This window comes from Callionymus lyra, chromosome 2, assembly GCF_982586985.1.
Source record: "Callionymus lyra chromosome 2, fCalLyr1.hap1.1, whole genome shotgun sequence".
Taxonomy (NCBI): Eukaryota; Metazoa; Chordata; class Actinopteri; order Syngnathiformes; family Callionymidae; genus Callionymus; species Callionymus lyra.
Window position 1 is genome coordinate 34450505 of NC_141819.1, and position 25393 is coordinate 34475897.

At 39.8% G+C, this 25393-nt stretch overlaps 1 protein-coding gene across 5 annotated transcripts in view; it reads right to left on the reverse strand.

The window, feature by feature from the left end:
* Positions 1 to 810: 810 nt before the first annotated feature.
* mtss2b (MTSS I-BAR domain containing 2b) overlaps positions 811 to 25393 on the reverse strand; it is a 59481-nt gene continuing 34898 nt past the window's right edge. Inside the window, exons 4-15 of one of the 5 annotated variants that reach the window (XM_087784787.1) lie at positions 17680 to 17764; positions 16907 to 16998; positions 16338 to 16412; positions 12591 to 12748; positions 12263 to 12370; positions 10962 to 11059; positions 9935 to 10217; positions 8544 to 8618; positions 6888 to 7037; positions 6254 to 6436; positions 3882 to 4044; positions 811 to 2655 (exon numbers count right to left, since the gene is read on the reverse strand). In XM_087784787.1, coding sequence (XP_087640913.1) covers positions 1826 to 2655; positions 3882 to 4044; positions 6254 to 6436; positions 6888 to 7037; positions 8544 to 8618; positions 9935 to 10217; positions 10962 to 11059; positions 12263 to 12370; positions 12591 to 12748; positions 16338 to 16412; positions 16907 to 16998; positions 17680 to 17764 — 2300 coding nt within the window. In that variant the 3' untranslated portion in view covers positions 811 to 1825. Of the gene's footprint in view, positions 2656 to 3881; positions 4045 to 6253; positions 6437 to 6887; positions 7038 to 8543; positions 8619 to 9934; positions 10221 to 10961; positions 11060 to 12262; positions 12371 to 12590; positions 12749 to 16337; positions 16413 to 16906; positions 16999 to 17679; positions 17765 to 25393 lie in introns of all 5 variants that reach the window. The other 4 variants (XM_087784788.1, XM_087784786.1, XM_087784789.1 and 1 more) reach the window with 4 other exon arrangements.

The following is a 25393-nucleotide window of genomic DNA, read 5'->3' on the forward strand; positions in this document are numbered from 1 at the left end:
TGATAGTGTGAAAACTACATCAACTCTAAGGCACATGAGCCATTTAACACAATTAATTTAAACCCCCTCGTTCAAATACAGTGTCAGGTGTATGCAACATATGCATAGCTCTGCTAATCAGGATATTGTTCACATGAATCTGATGAATGTTGCTGTGTCATTGCAGCCAATGCATCGTTTCAAAAAGCTTCTGATTGCTTTTCAGTTCAACAAAAATGAGTTGGAATTTGACGTGAATGCTCAGCGTTCCGTAAAAAAAATCAATATCAATACATTATATATCGAAGTGGTAAATAATTTCAGTGGCTGATCAATTGAATGTGCACCAGAGACCATATTTTAGACCTTAAAAAAAAGGCTTTTTGAAGTTTGAAGAATTCTGGCTAGTCATCTTGAAAATACACCTCCCTTTGTTTTTTATTTTTATTTAGCTCCAATTCTTCTTGCATTAAAGGTTTTTTCAGGTTCTGGTTGTGATGCTCCAATACCTTTTTTCCCTCTACGTTCATGCCCAACTGTTATTTCCATTCACACCGAAACCACCTGTCTCCGTCACTTCCACTTTATCCTTCCATGTTTTCTCCTTAAGGTAAATTGTCCGCTCAAACAGTCCACTCGGCAGTATAGTTCGCTCAGTTTTTCCTACAGCTACGGAACACTAAGTACCACCTTGGTACACACTACAAAAGTGCTTGCAGTTTTCCTCATCCGTGTTGCGATCCAGCCCTCTACTAGAACCAGACAGTGACAGAAAGAGATAGACAAAGAAAATTCACAGTCGACTTTGATAATTTTTTTTGTGTGTGTGTGTGTGTTCCTGATGATTGCCTGAATATGTAGAACCTGCACTCCTCCTCCATCCATCCTCTTCCTCCAAACGAGAAAATAACAACACATTTATTGCTCCATTTCTGATTAACGTGTTCTCTCTGGTTCTAGAAAATATATATGAATATATCTATAAGCCTGGATTACTTCTCGCAACTTCAGTGGTAACAAAAAAAATGATGTCACAATATAAACAAGAAAATACAAATAACGCACAGGAAAAAAAGCCCTGCCCTTATTGGGTAACCAGCTGTCCCGCAGCAGAGCTTTACCCACCCCCCCACCCCTCACACATACACAATAACACCCACATGTGCACACGCCGTTCACACCCATCCATGTGCATGAATGTGTATTCACACAACAACAGAGAGAGGGGGGAAGGGGGCACTAGCACGGTTCAATGCCAACACTATTTTTTTGATACATTAGAGGGAACCAGAGTGGCTCCTCTGGTGTGTTAGCTCCCCATGCTAATACCAAAGCTTCAGTTCACTGGGCTGATAAGTACAGTGTATCGATACTGAGTCAGCTAAGCTCAAATCCAGCTGGTCACATGGCACTCCGACCCCTCACGCTCACTCCTCACTCATCTGGGGTTCCCTACGTTCAGGTTAGCTGGAGAAGTGGGGATGGCAAACAGAATCTTTGACCACTTCTCGTTTCTTGAAACAGTTTTTGGCACCAGTCTGTCCAGCACTCGGTGAGGGTGTTGAGAAGTGAAACATGCGTCCAACACACACTAGTTATAGAGGCCTCTATGAGCCGGTCAATATTGTTTAACTTGAATTGTCAGCATGAGTTAACATCATTAATGTTAATATTTTTTATCATATATTATTTACTCTATTTGAGTCTTTAAACATATTTTTGTGGATGTTTTCATTCATCTTCTGTTATATTATAGATTTCTCTACGTGGTTAAGTACTAGGTGGTTGGGTTGCACCACACCAACACCTGACTCACTATTGACTGACACAATTCTCTCTGCTTCAATCACAAGATGCGCGGTGCCGAGCGATCGTTAGAGACGGTCTTACGCAGTCGGACCCCTCTCCTGATGGTGGTCAGCATGTCGCCTGACCCTTCGGCCCCTTCCGTCTGAGAGTCAGTGGAACCGCCCGGCGTTGGGGTCTGGTCATCAGGTAGGGTGGGGAAAGGAAACTGCCCCTCTCCAAGGGCGTGTGCACTGGCTACCAACTCACCAATCTTCTCTACTAGGCTATGCCGATTGGCAGCAATCATCATCTTCTCCTCTTCTGATCCTGCGCCCCCATGCTGCTGGGCATAGACCTCTAATGCTGCCCCTGAACCCCAGGCAGTGTTCGGAAGACTGAGGCGCTTGGGTGAGGCCTTCACATAATCAAGCGCCCCTTGAGTGTCCTCAGCACCAGCAAAAAAGACACACTCCTCACTTCCAACACGTACAGGCGCACCCCCTGAGTACCCTCCTGCGCCGCTTGCACCGGGTGAATGAGAGTCTCCAGGTACTGTGGGTGTCTTGACAGGCACTATGGGTGGTCGAATTGGAATCGGCCCAACGCTGGATAAGGTGCGCCTCACTCCTGGTTTGGTTGACGGGGTTCTCCTTATGGTGGCAGTGCCTGGGGTCCCACCACCACCCTGTCCTGGTATCACATGACCACCGGGGCCTAGGACTCCGCTGGGGAGACCAGCTGTACTCGCTGGCCTCTTGGTCTGGATCATACGCCGGTAATTCTGAGCAATGTTGGAGTGTCTAGGAATAGTTGAGGACTTGTCAAACTCTGTCTGTCCATCGGGAGCTTCATTGTCTCCGTTGACTGAGTAACAGTCGTAGTCTGAACCTAAAAGGAGAGAAAATGTTAGAAATGATCTATTGTATTAGCTTCTAGTGTTTCCACATGTTCTATCACTTTGCTTGCAAAGAGAAGAATAATATACAGTAGTAATGGAGATTTAATTTGTCTCTTGTGGTAAACATTTCCATCCATCTAAAGCGTGGTTGCGCTGCTCCCTCCTGAAAGTCATAGTGGCTGTCCGCTAATGGTTTGCCAGAGTGTCGAAAATGTTCCATTAACAGTTAGAAACAGGTTTCACAAAAACAAGATTGTGGGTCGAAACCGTGGTTTTTAAAAACAAACATTGGGATCCAATCTGTCCGTGAAAGTTCTCGTTCATCCAGGACATGGTTATACAAGAAGTTCAAAAGCGAGTCAATTGGACTGTGTAGAGTTTCTAGAAAGACGTTTTGCATCTCAATCGAGCAGCTTCTTCGATTCCAAATGAGCTGGGGTTAGGAGCCAGTATATATCCTGCTAAGGGGAGGAGCAGAGAACAACAGCCGAGTCCTGGCCTGGACTTATCCATCTGCACCTGAAGGACACAGGACACTCTTTTGATGACAGCAAGGTCCAGGTGGTGGCCAGAGAGGAAAGATGGTTTGAGAGAAAGAAGCCATCTTTACTAGGCGATATATACTGGCTCCTAACCCCTCAAGTTGACTCGCTTTTGAACCTGTAGAAAACGTTGGGAGGTAATTCTCCAAAGCCTTACTTTAACATTTAAAAAAAATAAATCATTCCTTTTTGAGCCCAAACTACACTCAAAATAAAAATTGTTGAGATGTATGGCAAATGCAAGCTATTAGCGATGGTTGTGTGGTTTCTTATTTATTGAAATACTCAAATTAATTTATTCATAAAAATGTATAGCTTTAAAAGGTTTTCTGTTTCATTCTTTTTATGATGCAGTTAAAGTTGTTAAATGCCAAAATTCTAACTCTGAAGTGTATCAATGAACACATCATATAATTGAATTAAAGTACAATTATCAACCTTGCTGAACTGATCTTTGTATCTTTCAAATGTAATTTCATTAGCACTGGACCGAGAAATAAACAAAACAAAAAATGGCCCATTGAGTGCCAAACATTAAAGGGATTATGTCATCAGGTTCCATATTTCAACAATTCACAAGTGAAAGCCCTGTCTTGAATATTTACTAATGTATTTACTGAGTTCAAAGCTTTTGGTAAGAAGAATCCGTAAGACAATCTGGAGCAGCTGCACACCTTGAGAAGGGATTGTGTCCTCAGAACAGGATGGCGTTGTGGTCTCAGTGCTATAACCGCTGGAGTACTGCAACGAATCTCTGTTGCTTTTCTGTTCCATGCTCAATCCTCTGGTCAGCACCATCGCTAAGTCAGTGGCGGCCGGTGAAACTTCATCTCCATACTGAGGACGAAAGATAGCTGAGTCAGTTGAAATCGTGACAGAGTGAAAATGATGCCAATTCCAGCAATTGATTTTGTTTATTAGACCTTATCCAGCTATCCTTCCCATCAATTGTTGGACTGCTGTAGTCTAAATCACACATCCAACTTTTATGGGGTAAAAGGATGGAAATGACTTTCTGCAAAAAAAAGGTCAATTCCAGGCTCAATATAGAGTCCAAAATCCTTATTCCGTTAAAAAAATCCATGTCAATTATGTGGAAAACTACATCGGCATTGATTGAAGTGCAGATGAAGTGTACTGGTTGAGCTTCATCGAAAGGGATGTTTTTCTGTGTTTTGTTGAGGCACAAGAACTTCTTTTGTACCATTTTCAGACTATGAAAATTACTTCCTTCCTGATTTAACGTTAGAGTTGGTCTGTTCAGAGGGTTGTTGATCAGCACAGCTGAAGAAAAACAACAATTTGACCAAACCCTCAGACGCATTTGCCAGAATAATCCCAAAAAATGTTTCCTGAAACTGTGTAAGGACTCCTTTCTCATTTTACGTTCAAGTTCAAGTTCAAGTTCTTTTTATTGTCAAATATGCATGTATTAAGACATACAGCATAAATTAAATTGTGGTCCTCTCCGACCCACGATGCAAAACATGAATACGGTTGAAAGAAATTAATAACAGACATTAAATAAATGAGGGGGTTTAACAAATTACAGTAATGAATCGCAAAACGGTTTACATTAAAAAGATGCGAGTGTATCGATACACAAGCCCCTGGACCGATCTAGATGTACATCATTATGAATCGGTTTATTGTGTATACGATATACACTTGGAAGCCCCGCTTCAGTTGTGAACAAAACAGCTCTTTGAAGTGAATGACGGAGCGGCTGTTTTTTACTCTCTCTGTCACTTTTTTCTCTGGGCACCGCACGTGATTGTTCAATATGCGTTTGTGCGTTGTGTTAGCGCTGAGCAGGAGGGGGTGGGATGGCAGTTAGACTCGCAGTTGCTCACGATTCGGGTGATGACAGAGAAATGTACTCCTTTGCTCTAATTTGTGTCAGTAGTGAAAATGAAATATTAAGTTTGCTTTCATTGTCAGAGAGGCTTTCCAAAGTTCTTAAAGTATAATTTGTGAGAGTAAAAAACACAGTGACATTGTTTTGTATTCACATTTTAAAAACAAAAAAAAGACTTCTTTGTCTTTTATTAAACTTTTATTAAACTTATCACTATCACATAATATAACAAAATCACATTTTTAGGATTGATTTAGGATCATTCATAATGTAAAAGGTCTACTTTAAAAAAGGAACTATTTCGGATTACTCTCTAGACAATTAAATCAGGTCAACTGGACTTGGTTTTTGTCTGTGTCTGCAGGCTCTTTTCTGCTAGTCTCTCCAACTGATGAAGCCACTTGGATAAGAAGCGAAGCGTCTTCACGGACCAAAACCAAGTCCAGTTGACCTGATTCAATTGCCTAGCGATGCCTTTGACAAATGAGAATTTGCACAGACGCATCGGATTTCATCATATTGTACTGTACATCGTACCGAATCTAATCTCAACTTAACTTTATTTATAAAGCGCTTTAAAAACAACAACAGTCGTTACAAATTGCTGTACAGTGACAAGAAAGCATAGTTAAAACACGCAACGGTAAAAACAATATCAAATAAAACAAGTAAAAAGCACTTAAAACAGCTCAGAGTCTCATGCTGTGTTAGAAGCCAGGGAGTGTGTTTTAAGACGAGATTTAATCGAATCAGATCCTTACAGAATCAGATCGAATCATGTTTGTTTTTAAGATGTATCATTACTGAATCGTTTCCTACCCCATGTACATGTAGATACGTATCAAATCGTCTTATTTTGGACAGATGCTCACCCCTAATATATACAGTATATACAGTTCGTGTCCTACTTGTGTTGTGTTTCCACCAGCCCTGTTACCTACTCGCAGTGGGCGGGCCCACCATAACAAAGCTCTGTGAAACCTTTCCCTCAGACCACTGGAAAACCTTTCAGTCCAACATATTGTACTTGTTTTTTTTCACGTGAGGGATTTGAACCAGGTACTAAAAAGTAGTACTGCTTTGACGCACCGTGCTGGTCTAATGTAAAAAAAGCAGGTAGAGTCGAGTACGGCAAAGACGAGCAAAGAAAAGGGGCATAAATATAAACCTTGGTGTCTTAAATAATACCTTGCCAACAGAAGCTGCCGGAGTCCCGCGAGGACGTTGCCCATCGTCGGCGTGTGAAGGACCGGCGTACCCCTGAGCACTCGGAGAAGCCTCGCTCTCCCTCAGCCGGTCTATTGGTTCCTTTCGCCTCTGAACCACCGCTGCTGCCGCTGGCTGCTCGTACTGTCCTGCTTTGGACCAATCCTGAAGGGGTGTGTGGGATTAGTTCACACTTAACAGTTGATGGACGCATCACAGTAAGACTTGTCTATTATCCAGCAGTTTGAAGCCCGTCATTTGAGTGCAAGGAAGGGGAGTGTGTGAGAGTAGAGGGCTCTAGGACTCCTGGGGCTTTAGGGTGTTTGTGGAAGTCTGTGTATGTCGAGTGTGGGGGGAGTTGGTTCGTGAGCTGACATGGACAGCTCTGCTTAGTTTTAAACAATCTGAATAGATTGTAAAACCGTTGAATGAGACAGCGAAGGCTCAACACAAAAGACACATGCAAGCGGCGGGTGAGGGTGAACTCTACTGAAGCAACAGAAAATGTTATTGAAATGACAAAAAAAAAAATGATTCTAAATGTTTAATGAAGCAAAAAAATGTAAAAAATATCAACAAAAAAGGCTGAAGCAATGGGAGCGAATGGAGAACAAACCTTCCAGATAGGAACCTTGGATGTGGGAGAAGAGGAGCTGGATCCAGGGGGGCGGTTAAAGGATGGGGTTACAGGAAGAATGACAGAGAGAGGCCGGGTGGAGCCAGAGTGAGAAAGAGTGGGGCGGAAGGTAGCGAAGGACGAGCCAAACTGCGGAACGAGAGACATTGTCACAGCATCAGTGGATGAAGACGCACAGGACATGAGTGGACGACCAGATACCACAGAACAATCCAACACACAAAGTGAGCTCTGTATTAGTGGCAGATGTGAGCACATGAGCTTAGATTTCAGAGAAATAAAAAGACTTAGATGGTACTTTGATTGATGATTGGTTTCATTTTTCCAGCATTGCAGTTGTACTTTTTTGACATTCAGGGGTGCCAAAAACAACATATTTAAAAATACAGATTCTCACTTTAACAGATGTAATGGTGTTAACACTGAAAAATGACGACGTATAATTGCATTATGGGACAAAAAATATGGTACTTTCTGCAATGATTAGTTTAGTTTTTCAGCATTGTAGTAACACTTTCCTGACATACAGGGGCGCCAGAAACAACATTTTTAAACTTGCGTACTGTCACTTGATCAGACTGAAGATGCGCTTTCAAGATTGAGCGGTTAAAATATTCCTTTCACAAACCCTGGCGATGCATTTCTTTCCAAGGTTATTTTCCGTTGCGATCAACTGGATTTTTTTGTTATTTTTGTTCTCCATGTATTCTGTTTATTTTTATAGCTGTTTTAAAAACCAAATGTTAAAACTGACAACTTTAATTCCAATTGTATTGTTATATATTGAACTGGGCAGTGGGAATTGCAATCGTGAGAGACATTGTTGCTTAACAGCAGGTGTCTGGATGAAACCTACTTTACAACTGTGTCAGAGTGTCCACCAACTTCAATCAAATCCAGAAAAGATTTTTTTGTTTTTTTGTTTTTCTCCACTTAATGTGATCATTAGAATTTTTTGAACAAACGGGTGTTGTTGAAAACAGAAGAAAATGACAAGTTCTCTAATATGGATAAAAGAAAACGGTGGTCTGGAAGGGATTCAATTAAAGAGACAAAAAAATGACCCAATTATCAGATGCTGTGGTTGTTTATTCTGCATACATCTGAGAGTCAGATCAGCAGGGAGGAAGCACCATGCTGGGGTTTCCGATATTGTTGCCCAAAACCTATAAATTATTTCTTCTGTCTCTCAACGGTTTACAAAAAGTCCAAAGTTAAGGTCTACTTTCAACAAGCCTGACACAAATACACTTTCGGACCTGTCCTCATTTCCACCTGAACCTATGAAATCAGTTCTCATCACACATTTAGACTGTTTCCCATATGTACATTAAATAAACCTCAAAATTAAAACTCAAATGTGTGTTTGTTAGATATTTATACATTGTATATATTATGTTGTTGCCTGAAGAAAAACTCTTCGAACAGCCTTGAGCTTACACATGCTTGAATGACTAATTTATTTTTCCACATCAGTAAACGCATTTCATTTTCACTTATATTCTCAGTCAAATTTGTTTAAATGCATTTTTTGTACTCTCAGTGTTGTTTCTTCTTACTTCTGAGTGTAAATTTTATTTAACCGGATGTTAAAGTTCCTCAAAGTTCTCTTTGTATGAGTGCGGTTCTACTTACCGTGGTTGGGGAGCTGCACTCACTGACCGACTGACATGTTTCTGAGGCCTCTGATGATGCTGAGCTGGAGGACTTCTACGACAGAAGAGTCAGGGTGAAAATGTATATAAAAGCTGTCATATTAAGTTGTTGAAAAAAACAGTTTGTTTTGAATTTACAAAAACTTTTTTCACCATAGAACCTCTCTTAATTCAAACTATAGCCTATTAAAATTTGTTTAGCAAGTTGACAACAATGTAAGAGAAATGTGGCAAAGTTTATTAAAGAAGCTATATGGACATAATACATGTTTATTATGTAAAATATATTCCTTATAAACGGTATTCTAGTTGTTGGAGCCCTTTGTGCTGCAGAGAGTGCCATCTAGTGGACTCTGAAAACGAGGAAGACACAAACCAACCATCACTATTCTCAGAAGCAGGGTCACATGACATTGAATTCAGGGACTTTTTGAACTGGTCATTGATTTAAATTCTAAACCCTTTAGATGTTTTGCACAAAGATGTTCTGCAGTATCTGGCAGTCATGAATGAATCAGAAAAAACAACATTTGTCTACATAATCAATGTATGCATTTATATAGAAAGGTAGATAAAAGAGACTTTTAAATAAATAATTTTTCCCATGTTCGAACATTTACGTGAATATAAAAGCACAGGTAAATTGATGCATGGGGTGATATGTTGGGGTTGTTTCATATTTTTATGAAATATACCTAAATTAATATAATATGTAACTGTCAGCATTCAATTATAAAGTATTTTAAATGAAGGTCTTTTTTTCTATAAGCCATGAGTTAGCTATGTAAAGAAGGTATTCTGTCATCACCTGAACACATGTGTCTTAAAAACACACAAACGTGTCCACTCTGTGTTGAGAAGTTAGTGAATATTGTGTTTTATAAAGAATATTTTGGAGGTTATTTGGAATATATCACAGCCTTTACTGTTTTCACACTACTATGTTGGCAAAGACAATTATTAGACTACATTTTAATAGTTGCATTAAATATGTAATTGTTTTATATATAAATATATATATATATATATATATATATATATATATATATATATATATATATATATATATATATTCATTTTTGTATTCATTTTAAACATGGAACATACTGTCTACTGAATTCACTGTCAAAATAAAAGCATCCAGACTGTCTCTTTGAAAACAGGATTAACAATATGGTTGGGGAGAAACTATAACGAATGTGATTGTTGTCGTTTTTTAATTCGTTTTTACAAGCAATACAAGAAATCGTTGTCAGATAAATGTCAATAAAATAATAAGTGACCCTTCCTTTTAGTAAGCTTTGCAGACTCGGTTCATACTAAATTCAATGCTGATAAAAATACAAAAGAAAATCCTCCAAAGAGACGTACCTGGCTCGTGATGTCCGACGGCATGGGGGAGGGAGGCTTGGAGTAGATGTTGGCATCCTGGGACACGAAGCCCGAATCGTGGGAGGAGACGCTGCTCAGACGGTGGGCGGCGATGCCCCCTGGTGGCAGCGGCTGGTGCGGCAGGCTGCTGCGGTAGCGATAGGAGGAGGAAGAGGATGAGGAGGTCGGTGAGTGAGGCAACGAGCCTCCACCGCCTCCACCCACGCCACAGCTGCCGCCTCCCCCCGAGGAGCGGGAGGTGCTGCTGTGGGTGCTGTTGACGCTGCTGCAAGGAGGGGGGAGTAGGAAGAGGAGCAGGGGGTCGGGGGGCGATGATGTGATTTCAAGGGTGACATATAAAGTAGGGACAGTTGTTTTTTTTTCAAGAGAGAGAGAGAGAGAAAAGTTATGATTCGTGGAGAAGTTAGTTGATGTCAGGGGGTGAAGCAAATGATTGTTGTTGTTGTTTTTTTTTAAAAGAAGAAGAATCCAGGATCACAGATAAAGAATGAATAGTTAATATATTTAAAAAATAAACACAACCAAGAGATGTTGTAGAGCATTAACCCAGAAGAAAGAGGGCACGCAAACAAGTGGATGAATGGTAGTGGCGTGGAGAGGAGGTGAAAAGAAGGGAAAGAAAGGGAGAGTGTGTAAGGTGATGAGCATTTAACTCTAAACAAAACAGGCAAAGACCCTACAATCTTTGCCTTTTGGGGGATGTTCATAACAGCAACATTCATCTAATGACGACTACAGTAGGATCTAATGCAAGTGTGGTCATGGGAGGTTCAGTCGTGTCTTATCTTTCACATGCAACAATATGTGACAGTGATGGACTTGACACACAGACAGGGAGGCGTGATCAACACGAAGCTCCTCTTTCTCAGATTCCCTGACCAGGATGTGTATGTGTGTGTGTGTGTGTGTGTGTGTGTGTGTGTGTGTGTGTGTGTGTGTGTGTGTGTGTGTGTGTGTGTGTGTGTGTGTGTGTGTGTGTGTGTGTATGTGTGTGTGTGTAACTTACCTGCACATGCTGCTTTTGCGTGACCCGGAGCTGCTCGGGGACGAGGGGGGAGTCTGGTAGGACCAGCTGTAGTCAGAACCCTTCAGATCTTTGATCACCTGTGCGACATTATGTTGTTTAGTGATGTGACGAGTGAAGCTTGCCACTAGATGGCACTCTCTGTTATTTTGAACCCGGGATGGGTTGATGAGGCCTCAAGAAACAGCTGCTAATGTTAGTGATAAGGGGTTTATATTGGCAAGAATGTGGTGATACGATATATATAACGATACAGGAGCAACACTATGATATATTGCAATATATCTGGATAATGTAGTAACGAGGATATATTTGCAGTATTGTCAAGTACTGGACTCTGGTGTTGAAATTTTTTAAGACCGCATGACCGCATGACAAAGTCGTAACTGTTTTCATTTGTTTTGAAACCAAAATATGTCCAAACAATCAGCTTTTAAAACTTTTGGATTCGACTGTATCCTCTTGTCCCCAGTCATTGCTGGGATCTCACAAGATTGTATGGTTCCTTTAGCTGTGGACGACAGAACAACTGCTGCCACCTAGCAGCCGGAAGTTTAATTGCAACACAAAAAAAGAACAAACGCAATCAATATTTGCATGTTAATTGTTAATCCAAATTTAAATTATTTAATTTTTATATAAGGAAGAAATTACAAACATTTTGACAAAATTGATGGAGAGCTTTTAAATATCTATACTGTATCTTGAAAAACAAAAGTTGCGATATATCAATATATCAATATTTTCTTACCCTAAGTTTTTAAGTCTTGTCATTTTTTTAAAGGCCACTAGATGGCACTCTGCTTTATAATAGTTGGCTCTTATCTACTTGTTCGGCTTATTATTATTATTATAGACATTATTTACAAATTTAAGAGTGCCATCTAGTGGTCTTTTAAAATGAAGACACTATTATGATAACTGTTCCATGAGAACCCATCACTTCTTTGAACAGCAAATCCAAAATTAGACAACAATGTTTCATGAAGCGTCATCAGCCTGTCACTATATAAGGCATCATGAGTTTGTGCCGTCATTTTAAAATTCAATAAAAGACTTTGCCTCTTCACCATGAATTTGATTAAATATATTTAATTAATTAATATTTTAACAGCGAGAGAGCGCCACCTACTGAGCTCTAAGAAACATGACACTGTTTCATGAAGCCTCATCAGCCGTCACTGTTGTTGTCGCACCGTACAATGAATAATTTTGAGTCTTGTTTTTCATTATAACTCATTCCATTCACAGAGAGTTTGGTTGGAAGACCAGGTGCGCTTCACCTGTTCACTGGCAGGGGGCAGTTTGTGGGGGTCGGTGGTGAGCACAGTGAGGTCATCGATGATGGCCTGCAGGTGTGTGATCTCTCCCAGCATGGCGATCTCACCGTTCTGGAAACCACAAAATGGCGGTCAGTCACTTTCCCCGAATCAGCTGCCCGTGGCCGCATAAGTGAGCTCAGGTGCGCGTCGTTCGCTTCGGTCAGCGGCTCCAAAATAGCTCCTGAAACCTTCCAGATGGTTCTTTGGTACCAAACATTTTCTGTAAACTATCGATGTGAATTTTCTTCCCAGATTATTCAACCGTACGGGTTATCTCGTTCTTGCTCACCACGACTGGTTGAAGGAACCCGATGAAGGTGCAGAACCGACCCCTCTCCTCCACCAGGGCGCGCCGCACCGCCTGCTTCTCCATCTCCTCCATGAGCAGGCACATGTCGGTCACGTCCTGCATTGCGCTGTCCAGCTGGGGCTGCAGGTCGCCTCGGCCTGAGGAGGGAGAGGAAGTCAATAAGCGATGAAGGGAAGGAGAAGCGTCTTACTGAGGATAAATATTAGTGTGATGTCATCGATGTTAAATGGCTGAACTGTGGCGTCCCGTGAGGCTTTGAGGTTCACTGAAGTTTAAATTCATATTCAAGCTAAAGATGCAACAGAATAGTCAAATAAACAGATTAATGATATATCATTTGTCTACAAGCACTTACAAAGTGTACATCTGCTTAATTTAATTAATTATGTAAATTCTGTGCAAAATAAATTACACTTAAAAATGCAATTAAATTCCAGTTTCTCATTTTTTTTAACCGCATTTTGTAAATTGTGCCACAAAATAAAGTATTAAAGGTATTATGTCATTGACTACTTATTTTTCTGTTTTACAGGACCTATAGGGCATATAATGATTATTCTTTTTGTTTACATGACACAAGCTAATAATTAAAGTCAACAACCATATGTTCTTCTTTACTCTTTAGATAAGCGTTAAATGTTTAAATCGACATTTCATAGTAAATACCCTAAAGATGACAAGACTACTTAAAGCAACAATACTGTATGTAACATTTAATATTATTATTTCATATTTTCTGTAATGATTTGTTAGATTTTTAACAGTTATGACTCTATGGCTATTATGTCAACAATCTTCTTAACGTGTGTACGCCACGCCCAGAGTCTGTGAGACAGTGGTGTTTTTTGTTTTTTTCGAGAAACTGAGAGAATACTTGAACTAGTCATGGATAAAAAATAGAAACTGACACGACAGCTTTATTTTGTTTTCTTATTAAATTCTCATGCAGTACTACCAGTCAAGGGCGCGTTGGAGAGCAATGCTTGCAGTTACTCTTCTCTGACACATGGGCTCGCCAGAAACCATATTTGAAAACTTGAATATTACCCTTTTATCTTCTTTTCATATCAGCAACAACATACAGCATTACTACAAAATTGGCAGCCGAAGAATTAGGAAGGTAGACTTTAAGGAACTCAAAAAATAAAGCTCCAATAATATTTCATTTAATGAGTGATGTCATTGGAGAAGGTTGATTTTTTTTTAAACAAATCAAGCATTTTCCAGCTTAATCTTACATTGGTGTAACTCTTCCACCGCTCCTTGTGCACTTTTGTTCAGTACAAACGTTTACTTTCTATTGTAATCTTCAATTTAAACTCCAGACAAATATCTTTATTCATGTTTATTATAAGTAGCACATCTCAAATGTCACTGGTTGGCAAATCTCCTCTCAGAATCGAATTTGTTTCAGCACAATAAGGTTTTCCAATAAAGGTCCAATGAGGTTCAGTTTGATGGTGAATATGGAGTCGCTACAGAGCAAATCTACAAGACACTAGAAGTGGATTAAACCTTGCAACATGTAGACCTATTAGAGAATTTGTCAACAAAGCAATTTCTTCAATTTTAAAGCATTAAAATAAATAAGAAACACTTAATGGCCAGACGTGGATTCATACTTTATAGGGTTCCTGCATGCACACAAATGTAAATAATAATGTGACTATAGTCATGCAGTGTTAAAGTCTAGGTGATAGTTGATGTTTCATGTATGAACGTTATGTCAACATGCATGTGTGATCCTACAGGGGGCAGAATTGAGGCAGAACAAGCGACAGACTGATACCTACCCTGGATCTCTGTACCGGGGACAAATACCACAAGAAGAAGAGATGGAGGGATCAGAAAAAAGGCAACATAAGTAAAAAAGAGAAGGCTGAGACAGAGAGCACAATAAAAGCAAAACTCATTGGTTTGGTTAGTTCAAGGAAGCCATCACACGGCAGCCACAACAACAATAGAACAATAGAGCTGCAAACAAAAAAGAAAGAGAGGTGGGTTTTCTTTTCCAGATGATTCTTTGTTCCGTGACACCAACATGAAAGTTGTTTTCTGTTACCGCTAGATGGCGCCATCCGCTTGCATTTTCTAAACCGTTTCAATTACAGCGGTGGATTTAAATCATAGTATCGAGAATGTCAATCAATTATATTTTTGTGCTTCCAGATACCGGATGCATCCCATAAATTCGTTTTTTATAAATATATTTGTGTTGTTTTGTGAACACTTAAATAGCAATAGTTGCCCAGGGACCTTCACTGTGGACATTTCAAGGGAACACATCAGCCTCACTCATAATTAAAACGGTGGCACACCAGGGTTATTTTTTATTGCTGATGATGAACATGTTGTCAGACAGAACCTGATTAAAAAAGGAAAATTTTGAACAGATTTTGATTAGAATTACCTCTTGAGGTTGTATCCTTTTCAGGTTTCTTTTTATTATTATTACCAAGGATGGAGGTTTTTTCTAACACTTTATTTCTGTGGACATGATTTCTAGATGTAGCCCTCGATATTCAAATAGTTTAATCAAAGCCTTCCGCACTCACTGAATTCAATAGTTTGACGCACCTTATCATCTCTGTTAGTTAGTAGTATAAAAACAGAATGTCTGCTCCATAAAGAAATATCCTTGAGCTTAAAACCTTTCTGTGGTATCAGAACCTAACAAAATGTAGTCAAAAAAAAACTAATTTTATGAATATGTATTTAATTTTTTTTTACATTTTTTTTTAGAATAAGTTGATAAATTGAGTTATGGGACAAAATCATCTTTTAAGCACTGTTTCAGGCACTGTTCCATAAGTATTAGTTTGGCAGTGATATTGAATAAAACATGGGGTTCCTAAAGGAAGGCTGGTCCTGCATCTGAATACTGTTCCACTAAACTGTCCTGGATCTGGTCACATCAAGGTTAAATAAAATAAGTAATTTGTAAGAATTTTTTACTAAGTATCACCAAGATAGTGATGGGCTTCAGGAAACATTGATTTTATTTTTCTAGGAGCTCAATAGGTGACACTGTCGGTTTAAAAATGATCTGAAGTTCCTTAGCGTAGCTGTGCGAGCATTAATGATAGCGGAGAGTGCCATCTAGTGGACACTGAGTATAAGGACAATGCTCCATGAAGCTTCATTAGAGACTAACAATATGAGTATGTCACAACCCAATATATGTCTATTTATAATCAATCAATGCGTGAAAAAACATTAAAGCTTTAAAGTAATTTAAGAGCTAAATATCATTTTTAAACCAAGAGCGCCACCTACAGATAATGAGGGCACTGCTTAATTAACCTGTTGTTGATTATGATTTTTGGTGTATTGACATTAGAAACATTTCAAGTTCATATTCACTTTTATTGTTTTTGGTTCCTGAAAAACCTGCGTATAGTCAGTCATATGTTCTACTTGGTTTCTTCATAATTTATTTCATGATACTGTGATATTTACTGTTAAAATAGAGTTTCCAAAATAATCTCAGGCTATGAAGTTTATTTACTTCTCTCTGCTTTCTATTCAAGGTTTAAATGCCTTGTCTTGCAATAAAGAATGTGTAATCGAACATAAATCAATGAATCAATAGCGTTAGCTTAAACAGTTTTTCTTAAAATAAAACTCCCACCTCTTCCTGTCGATCCATATATCAATTACGAACTACCGATATAGCCAGTGACCTTTCACCCGGTCCCCTATATGTGAGCATACCAGTGGACTTACCTTTACGAGCTTTCTTCTGTAGCTTCATGGTGTCAGATGACTTCTTCTTGATCTCGTGCCGTGACCTCTTGTACTCTGGAAAGGAGATCATGGCAGATGTGTGAGCGGCAGGAATGTGACGCGATCGTCATGTACCGAGCAGTGCTTCTCTGAACATTTGTTGTTACACATGAATTATTTTGGTGAGCATGAATAACATTGTGAATATCATTTATATGAAGTCAGGGAATTTGGTGTTCTGGAGGTAAGGAAGGTGACAATTGCTTCTGAAAATTACACTCAACGTCTGTGAAACATGTTTAAATTCTAGTTTTAGTAATATTTTATAAGAATCTTATGTCACTGAAACATGTCACCACAATGGAAGAGCAATAACAGTTCATAATGGCTTTTTCCTGCTAAGATTTTTTTTAGTCTAAATACCATAATATAACATGAATTAAAAAATACAGTCATAGTTCCCAGGAGAAACTTCCCAGACACATGGACAATTAAGCTCCAAAATTATTCTGACAGAACATATCTCAGACAAATCTATGGACTCTTGAAGTGCTTCACTTCCTGTGTACCTTTGGCATGATCCTTGTCCAGCTGATTGGCTGTCTTCTTCCAGTCTTCTATCTTGTCCTGGAGAGGATTGATCAGACTCTCCATCAAAGCACTGAGGATTTTAGAAAAGGGAAAGAGAAGAGTGACATTGAAATGCAGATATACTGATAATCTTTTCAAATTCAGCACAAGGCTGTATGAAGCTCAGCTCTTTATCTCCTGAACTATTCATGCATACAAATGTGCAAATGATGCGAGGCTAGACACAAATATCAATTAACATCGCAGCCTGTGTTATTACCACCATTACAGAGGCTGTTGCCATTATAAACATAATAAATGTAATGGCTTTTTCACCCACAAGACTTGGTTCTTAATGGACTCCTGCTGAGTTTTAGGAGGATAGAGGCTGGAATTTTTTTAACCATCCATTAATCCTTCGATCTTAACCTTAACTCAGTTTTAAGGCCCAGATTTGTCTCTCGCTACCACCTCCAACTCTTCTTGGCCATCCAAAGGACATCGTTTATTCAACGTGTCCTGGGTCTGCTTTGGGGCCTCCTTCTGAGTAGGATATTTTTTGATTAGGACTTTCCTTTCCTACCGACTCCAGTATCACTAATACCCTCAGTGGTTCCAAATCATCTGTCACTTCAGTTTATTTACATCACGTGTAATGCCTTACCATCATTTTTTTTAATTTTATTTTATCAACACACAGACATCTGGAGTTTTAATGAAACACATTCAAAAAGACAATGAAGCTCAATGAAGCCGAAGAGATGGTTCTTACTTGGTGAACTGGCGGAGTTTAGCTTCAATGCTGCGATGTCTCATGCACATCCTGGTGAGAGCAGAACCAATATCCCTGGTTGCCCCTGGAAATAAAGAACAAAACATCTGGGTTAATAGGAAAATTAAAACAAGAGCAGAGATGAAGTTAAACAGTCACTTCATCAAGCAGTCAGGAACCAACTTTTAACACGAGCCAAGTGTTTACTTAAGATTGCTCTCTTGTCTTTCCCCTGACAAAACACACTCCGGCCTGCTCCAAATACAGACTAGTCTGCTGAGTATATAAGTGTGACAGTGGACCTGAGGGACCCCGATGTGGACTGACTAACCTGCAACTATAAACACCAGTCTATTTTAGGATAAAGTTGTCAGTGTGGAAAAAAGCTAAAGCAGAGATCTTCCTGATAATACACTCCAGACTTCCAAACTAGGTGCTCACGAGCTGCCAACACTGGGGCTGCTCAGGTGGAGGTCACTTCGTTTGCGCAGAGAAAATGTTTTCGAGCAAAGGTGAAGTTTAGACGTGCCTAGAAGAATAATGTCGCTGATATGTACACACTGGAAAGTTTTGACTGAACAGACGCGACAAAGGATTTCCTCAAAAGATGGTGTTTTTTCCTTGACGTCTTACTGGAGCTTACATAGTCAAACATCATTGTTTAGTGTTTTATAGTGATGGGTTGATGAAGCTTCATGGGGAGGTGTAATGTTTTAAAAGGTCAGTGGTAGGGGTGTAATAAAATAAATTGATTAACCGATATATGTGGATATTTTTTTACACATGGATATTCAAGCTTTGTCCAAATTGAACTGCAAAGTGTTTTCACTAACCATTGTTTGATTTCTAGCAAACAATTGACTAAGCTGTTCAGTCTCTGGTGCTCAGTTGGATCAAATGAGCAGTAGAGCTGGATGTCATCAGAAAAAATGTCATAAGAGGAAATCTCTGAATGATTTTACCCAGTAGAATCAAGTACAGCAAAAAAAATAAAGGACCCAAAACAGAACCTTAAGGGACTCAACACAACAGTTTGGCTCAATAAGACTCTATTTGATTGCCCTAGAAAGGTATGACGAGAACCACTGTAACACAGACCCACACAGTCCCACTTCATCCCTCATTCTTCGCAAAAGGATCTTGTGATCAACTGTGTCTGGCTGAGCTTAAATGCATTGGGAAAAACCTCTGTGGAAAGGGAGAGGTTTACCATTTTGGTAACCCAGTGGCCAATTACATAAAACACTTGATAAAGAGCCTACATGGAAGGACGTCCAACGAGAATGAGGAGGGTTTCATCTTGCTCACCAGTGCCAAAATATCAGCCAAAGTTACAATGTTAAAGGAGGACCACAACGTGGAGACAGAAGGGAATCGATTTTCTCTTTGATCAATTTAATTTTGTCAATGAAAAATCTAAACAAAGCATTGCTGTCAATGAGTCCCTGAGTCTATTAGTGTTGCATCTGAGGAGGAGCATTCGTTACATTCTTATAATACTTATTCTTTGTTTGTTTTTTAAAATTCAGTGTCCCCTAATGTATTCTGAAAACTATGCAGGGGACCGTGATTGTGAGTGTTACAGGCCAGATTAATAGTTTGGGGTGAAGTATTGGAGCGTTGGGTTCAAAAATGACTAAGTAATCCACTCTCAGTGACAAAATGACAATGTGTCTGCTTATGACACCAGGGTGGTCATTGGTTGGTTAGGTCTAAAGTCTGTAGAAACACAAAATGGTGGATCAGAGTGGCAGAATTATAGCTCTTTCTTTAATATCGCAAGATGTAAGTATATTTGTTTGCCGTCGTCTCTGGGTCAATTTAGAGCTTTCAGAGGCGCTAACAGCACCGAAATTCATTCTTATAGTAAGTAATTAAGTAAAGGTTATTTGTAAAGTGCCTTCTAGACCAGTAGATCAGTATTTATCTTTGGATATTGGGCTCCAATTGGTTGATGCCCCATGAGTGGTGGCGAAAGTTCAGATTGTCCAACTTTGGCGCTGGATAATACACATCATTAGATACACATTATAGCTTTCAACTCTGCATGTTGCTAGATTTGTCACGCATAATAGCATCTCCACATTGACGTTACATTTAAACCCTAACATTATGTTAAACCCCTTATTTTGGCATCAGAAACACATTTGTGTAGTAACCAGGAAGCTACCTAGTCTTCACAATTACTGTCCCCTATTTTGCATGTCAAACTTTCACTTGCCTGACAACGCATCTTAAAAAATGGACAGATTTTTGACAAAGAAATTGATCTTTTAGCTTTCCTTCCTTTCCTTAAAACATCCAGACTTCCGACAACTCTTTCCCACAGTTAATTAGCATTCACTTTTCTTACTGACCCGCCTTCACAACCAGCCGCCTCCCCAGTCCTCACAGCCACCCTTCAGAATGAACGACTAAATCTTCTGCCTCAGACGGCTTCAGTTGTCGCTTCTTTTTTAAATGAACAATAAAACTCTCAATTAGGTTTTTTTTATGTGACTTTGTGTGCTGAATCCTGAGTCTTTCTATTCACCTGCTTGTTACAGTTGCCACAAATTGACCCTGTAGTATAAGTAAATACATGTGACAAATACAGATTCCATATGACAGACACGCACTTACTCGAGTGCTCGTTCATGAACACACAATAAAAAGAGCTCCATTCATAATTAACAAATTCCTCTCTTGTGCCTCCTCCTTCACCCAGCAACCATTGAGTAACGCAGTGCCACCCCCCACCCAACAAAAATAAATACGTATAGACAAAATAGTTTGTTCTGTTGTTTCAAAGTTTCTATGAGGCTTTGATCAAATTCCTGATCAGTAAGACAAATGTGACACAAGTGTGTCAACAGGGCGACGTCAAGGATATGAAGACATGTTTGTGATATTTTGTAGAGAGGAAGGGATGGAGGAGAGATGAGAGGATGGGAGGAGAAGGGTTGCCTTGCACATTTTAATGAGCTCACTGCTGGAAAGAGAACCATGGGACTGGAGTCCCAGCCAAGTGTGTGTGTGTCTGTGTGTGTGTTGGTGTACAAGTGCGTGTGTTTGATGTCGAGGTTTACGACGGTCCCGCTTCCTGTTTGTGGGTGATTACCATTCCCCTCCAACTCCACAGGAGATCAACAAGAAGATGAGAGGTGGCATTGAACGCACACCGCTCACATCTGGAATGCAGCTTCTGTGTAACTGAGAGGCTCCGATTAACCCGTTTTTCCACAGAGTAAACCTTCTTTAGCGACTCCATACACTTCCAGAGACGTGGATCCATATTCAGACACATACAGACGCTGTTATGAAACTGCTATACAAGTTCAAACGATGTTCCAGCTCTGCTCATGGGAAAATGCTGGAGTTGCTCTTCTCCCTTGTCACCTAGCAACTGACCTAACTGACAGCATTGCTACAGTTTCCATGACAGCGCAAATCTCAAGCCTGTTGCCAAGGAGAGAATCCGAATGTTTGTTGCTAAGGTCAAATTGTCTGCTCCTTTGCGGAAGCACATTTCTGCTGTCGGAAAAAAAATTCACATGCATTAAGGAGATTGATGTTTGTAAGAGCTTTCTTTAGTTCGTAAAAACGTCTTGCTAAATCCATTCAGAGTTTAAAAAATGCATGAAAAATGTCCTCTATATATAGGAATCCCACAAGGCGCACTATTGGGTGTCTTGTTTTAGTCAAAAAATGTAGTATATTCTTTCAATGCATTCATTACAAAATAAAGGTCTAAGCTTAAGCTCAGATGTAAGTTCCCAATATTCAAAAATATATAGTAGCGTTTTCGACTGACAAGGCTAAAAAACGCTCTGTAGCTTTATATCTCTATTTGGTAATTGATGCTCGGGCGTCTGTGGACCACAGCCAACGCCAAAACACAGACGCTTTATTCCTGTCTCTCACTGTTCAACAACAACTCTCTCCTTCTCCCTCATCTCCAGAAACCTAAACAAACTTCCTCCAACTCAGCCAATAGGTCAGCCACTTAGTCTCATGACATCTTCACTGACCTATGCGTAAAACGCTGGACCTCTAAGAACCACTACGATATAAGCGATTCTTCAGTTTGGTTTGAAATAACTAAATGGAAAACACTATTACAGATGAGGGTGGAGACTAACAGAGGAGTTGTAATATAAAATGTAACCATCGCTACAGTGGTCTCTCACCTCGCTATATCTTTGTTGTGTTCGCCTATTGCAGCCTCACTGTTTGTTTTTTTGGTGTCATTTTGTATGCTTTTTTACAGAGTACAGTATGAACGCACATATGAGTTATGCGTCCTGATTGGCTAAGTGTTACCAGCCAGTGTTCCTCCTAAATAAGGTGGTATTGTGAGTTGTGGATAGGCGTTGTTGTGATGGTGAGGCGAGAGAAGCAGCTGCATGTGTTCACGTCCGGTGGTCCTGCTTCCAAAATAAACCATTCAAGTTGTTGTTACTCCGAAGACTCCCGTGACAAGTTTCTTGTTAAACTATCGGAAAGCAAGTTACCGACGCCTAGGGACGAGCCAGCTAAGTTTGGGAACTTTTGAAAACCAGCGGGTCTATTTGAATTCTATTTGAATTACTGAAAATGTTTGTTTTTTTTTAATGTATATCAATTATTTAATCAATATTAATTCATATTACTCTTAAATGTCATTGAATATTACTAAACACAAGGCGTAAATTGTGGAATGTATACAATAGTCTGCTATCTTAGGTTCAAAGTGACCCGGAGGGCAGCAAACAAATATGTTTTTTGTATCCCAAGTCAAGGTGAACAACCTCCCTGGTTCACAACACAAGGGATACCACAAACACGTTTGTTTTTGGACCACCGGGTCACCCTCACCCAAAGAAAACCCAAGGGCTAAGACACGAACACAAATATTCCATTTACAAATATATATCACTCTCCATGTATAATTGATTCATTCCAGACACAGATAATGTCTCTTAAGAACCTCTGGCCTCGCCATCCCAGCCACAGTCGCAAACAAACATGCATCGATCCCGTCTAAAAACTGATTCATTTTCTCTCTCCGTGTCTGCCTTCGCCTCAGGCACCGTTGGCCTTCCCGCCAGTGCATTTCCATAGCAACCATTATCTTACAGGGGTACTCGTCCGCCTTTTTTTAACATTTGTTCCCCAGAGAAAGATTGGCTGCACAGATGAAAAGAAAGAACAATTTTATTGGTATTATTGTAATCAAATCCAATGTAATGTCACTGTCCAATGAAAAAGCGTGATGTGAGAGGGTGGGGGAGACAAAGAGTCAGAGCTCAGGTGAGGATGCGGTTGCCATGGATACAGACTTCTGACGATGACAACCACCCGTCTGTTCCTCACGACTCCGGTGGTGACACAGCAACAATAACAGGATGAAGACACAGAGAGAGGAAAACGGAAAGAAGGCAGACAAAGAAGAAGGAGGCGAGATTAGAGAAAAAGAGAGAGACTGCGGTCATAGCGAGATGAAGCAGAATTATTCATGAGGCCTAGATTCTCTTCTCACCATGAAACCGAGTCAGACGTCGATTCTCGGAGACACACAGACAGACAACCCAACCAAAACAAGTCTGCAGTCTTCAGTGACACCGCAACTCTCAATACACAGGAAGCTTAACTTGTCAGGCAAGGCGGCTCGCACAGATTTGGATTATGGAGTCGGAACGGTTGCTCATGTCGTTGGGTCGAAATGACACGAGAGCGATTTGTTGACCAGCTTTGAATGTGTTCCGTTTGATTAGATGTTGTTGTGTTGACGTCGGTACTGTATTCATTATAGATGATGTCATGGTGAGTCTGTTGACTTGTTTGTCCTTTTGCCTGCTAGCTCAGGCGCAGCAGTGAGAGGATGATTCCTGCGCGTCCACATCATGCTTTTCATGATGGTTTTTCAATATCACGTCTATTTTTCATTGTGTTATGTCCTCTTGAAAACGACAAACTGGGATTGGATTAAGACATAATGAAACCAAAATGAATCGATTTAGGAAAATTGAGTCTAAGGCAAAAAAATTGGTGTAACATGCTCTTTAATACTTTTCTTTTTTCACTTCTTTCAAAACAATTTGGCTTTGAAATCACTCCTTGCACATTGACTCTTGCACGTATTATCCAAGTGGTTCAAACGATGGACAACTGGACTGTGTAGGGATTTTAGGATGACGTTTCACCGCTCATCTGAGAGGTTTTACCAATTTCCAATTTAGGAACGTGTTCCTAGAACTCTACACTGTTCAGTGGACTGGCTTTTGAACCACTTGGATAAACATGACCTGGATGAACAAGGACCTTCATGGACAGCTTGCACATGTACTTCAGTGTAAAACTATATGAGTAAAATATGAAGACTGTGTTGTAGTGGGTTGAAGTAGCCTCATGATCAGCTGATGAGGTATCATGATACTTCTGTCATTATATATTTGTTAAACGGAGGGATAGTTGCCTTTGAAATGATCTTGCACCCCTATAATAATCTTCGCCACTATCATAACCTCTCTAATCTGGGGAAAAAATTAAAACTAAGTCACCCAAAAAAAAGAATCCTCATGATGTTGGGCTGGGTTGTTGAGCAATGGTACCCAACCCCTAGTCCGCGGACCAGTACTTCTATATACCATGTGCTTCTATATTCTCTGTACAATCAATTCTTACTGTCAATATTAGCTAGTGTCTCATTTAGCCTGTGTCTACATGTGATAAATGTCTGGATGATTAGAATGAAATGGTAATGTATGGATATTGAGTATCACCCTCAAAAGAACACAACACAGGAAGGAGTGACTCTAGGAGTACAAGGACCAGCTGGGGAAAAAAAAAGCATGACTTCAAACACCTGTGCGTTACCATTGAGAAAATCTGCTGCTGGACAACTTCCGACACACAAGTACAAATGCACTTCAAAGCCCTGGCGCCTTGGCCCCATTAGAAAAGTGTGTGTGTGTCTCAGTGCAACACTTTCACTCTTTGATTACACAGTTCCTCTCTGGTGCCATAAAACTTGAGACGCACCATATTTAGTTCAAACTGTGCTTTTGTCGGAAATTCTTTTTTCTCTAAAAGTGTCCTCAGTGGGAATGCCGGTGTTTGCTGTCGTAAAAAAAACTCAAAGATATACACAGAATGTCTTCAGGGACTTTCAAACGCCACTGGGCTCTTTAGATTTCTGAACGTGTTTGTAAAGCAATACAAAAAGAGGTATCCTTTCTTTGCTCTCTCATATAGTGGCACTTATTAAACTAGATTATGGTTGTAAAGTATGTTCTTGTAGTATCTCATTTGTAGAATTCATGTTTTAGTCTTAAATTAATGAATGTGACCAATACGAGATTTGCAGGAATTCACTGTAGTGCCTGTTTATATCCAGACCTGAAACTGACACATACAAAAATTACATTTATATTTAAAGATTGTTAACATAAAGACTTTAAAACTCTCCTGCACTATTAGTGCTGGTTTGTGTGGCTCTCATCAGACTATCAGTGCCTTTACAGTAATCCAGTCACCTGACACTTCCATGGCTCGATACTCCATTACAATCGATGGAAAGTTCATTTGTGAACCTTTAGAGGAGAGTATTGATCCTCCAACTTCCTCCTTATCGATAGTCTGAAGATCATTTAGAGGTCTTGTCTTCATCTGACTAAAATGTTTCCATACAAACAGGAGTGCTTTAGTTTAATATTAACAACTAAATGCACTTTTGTTTTAAAGTGATACAAAG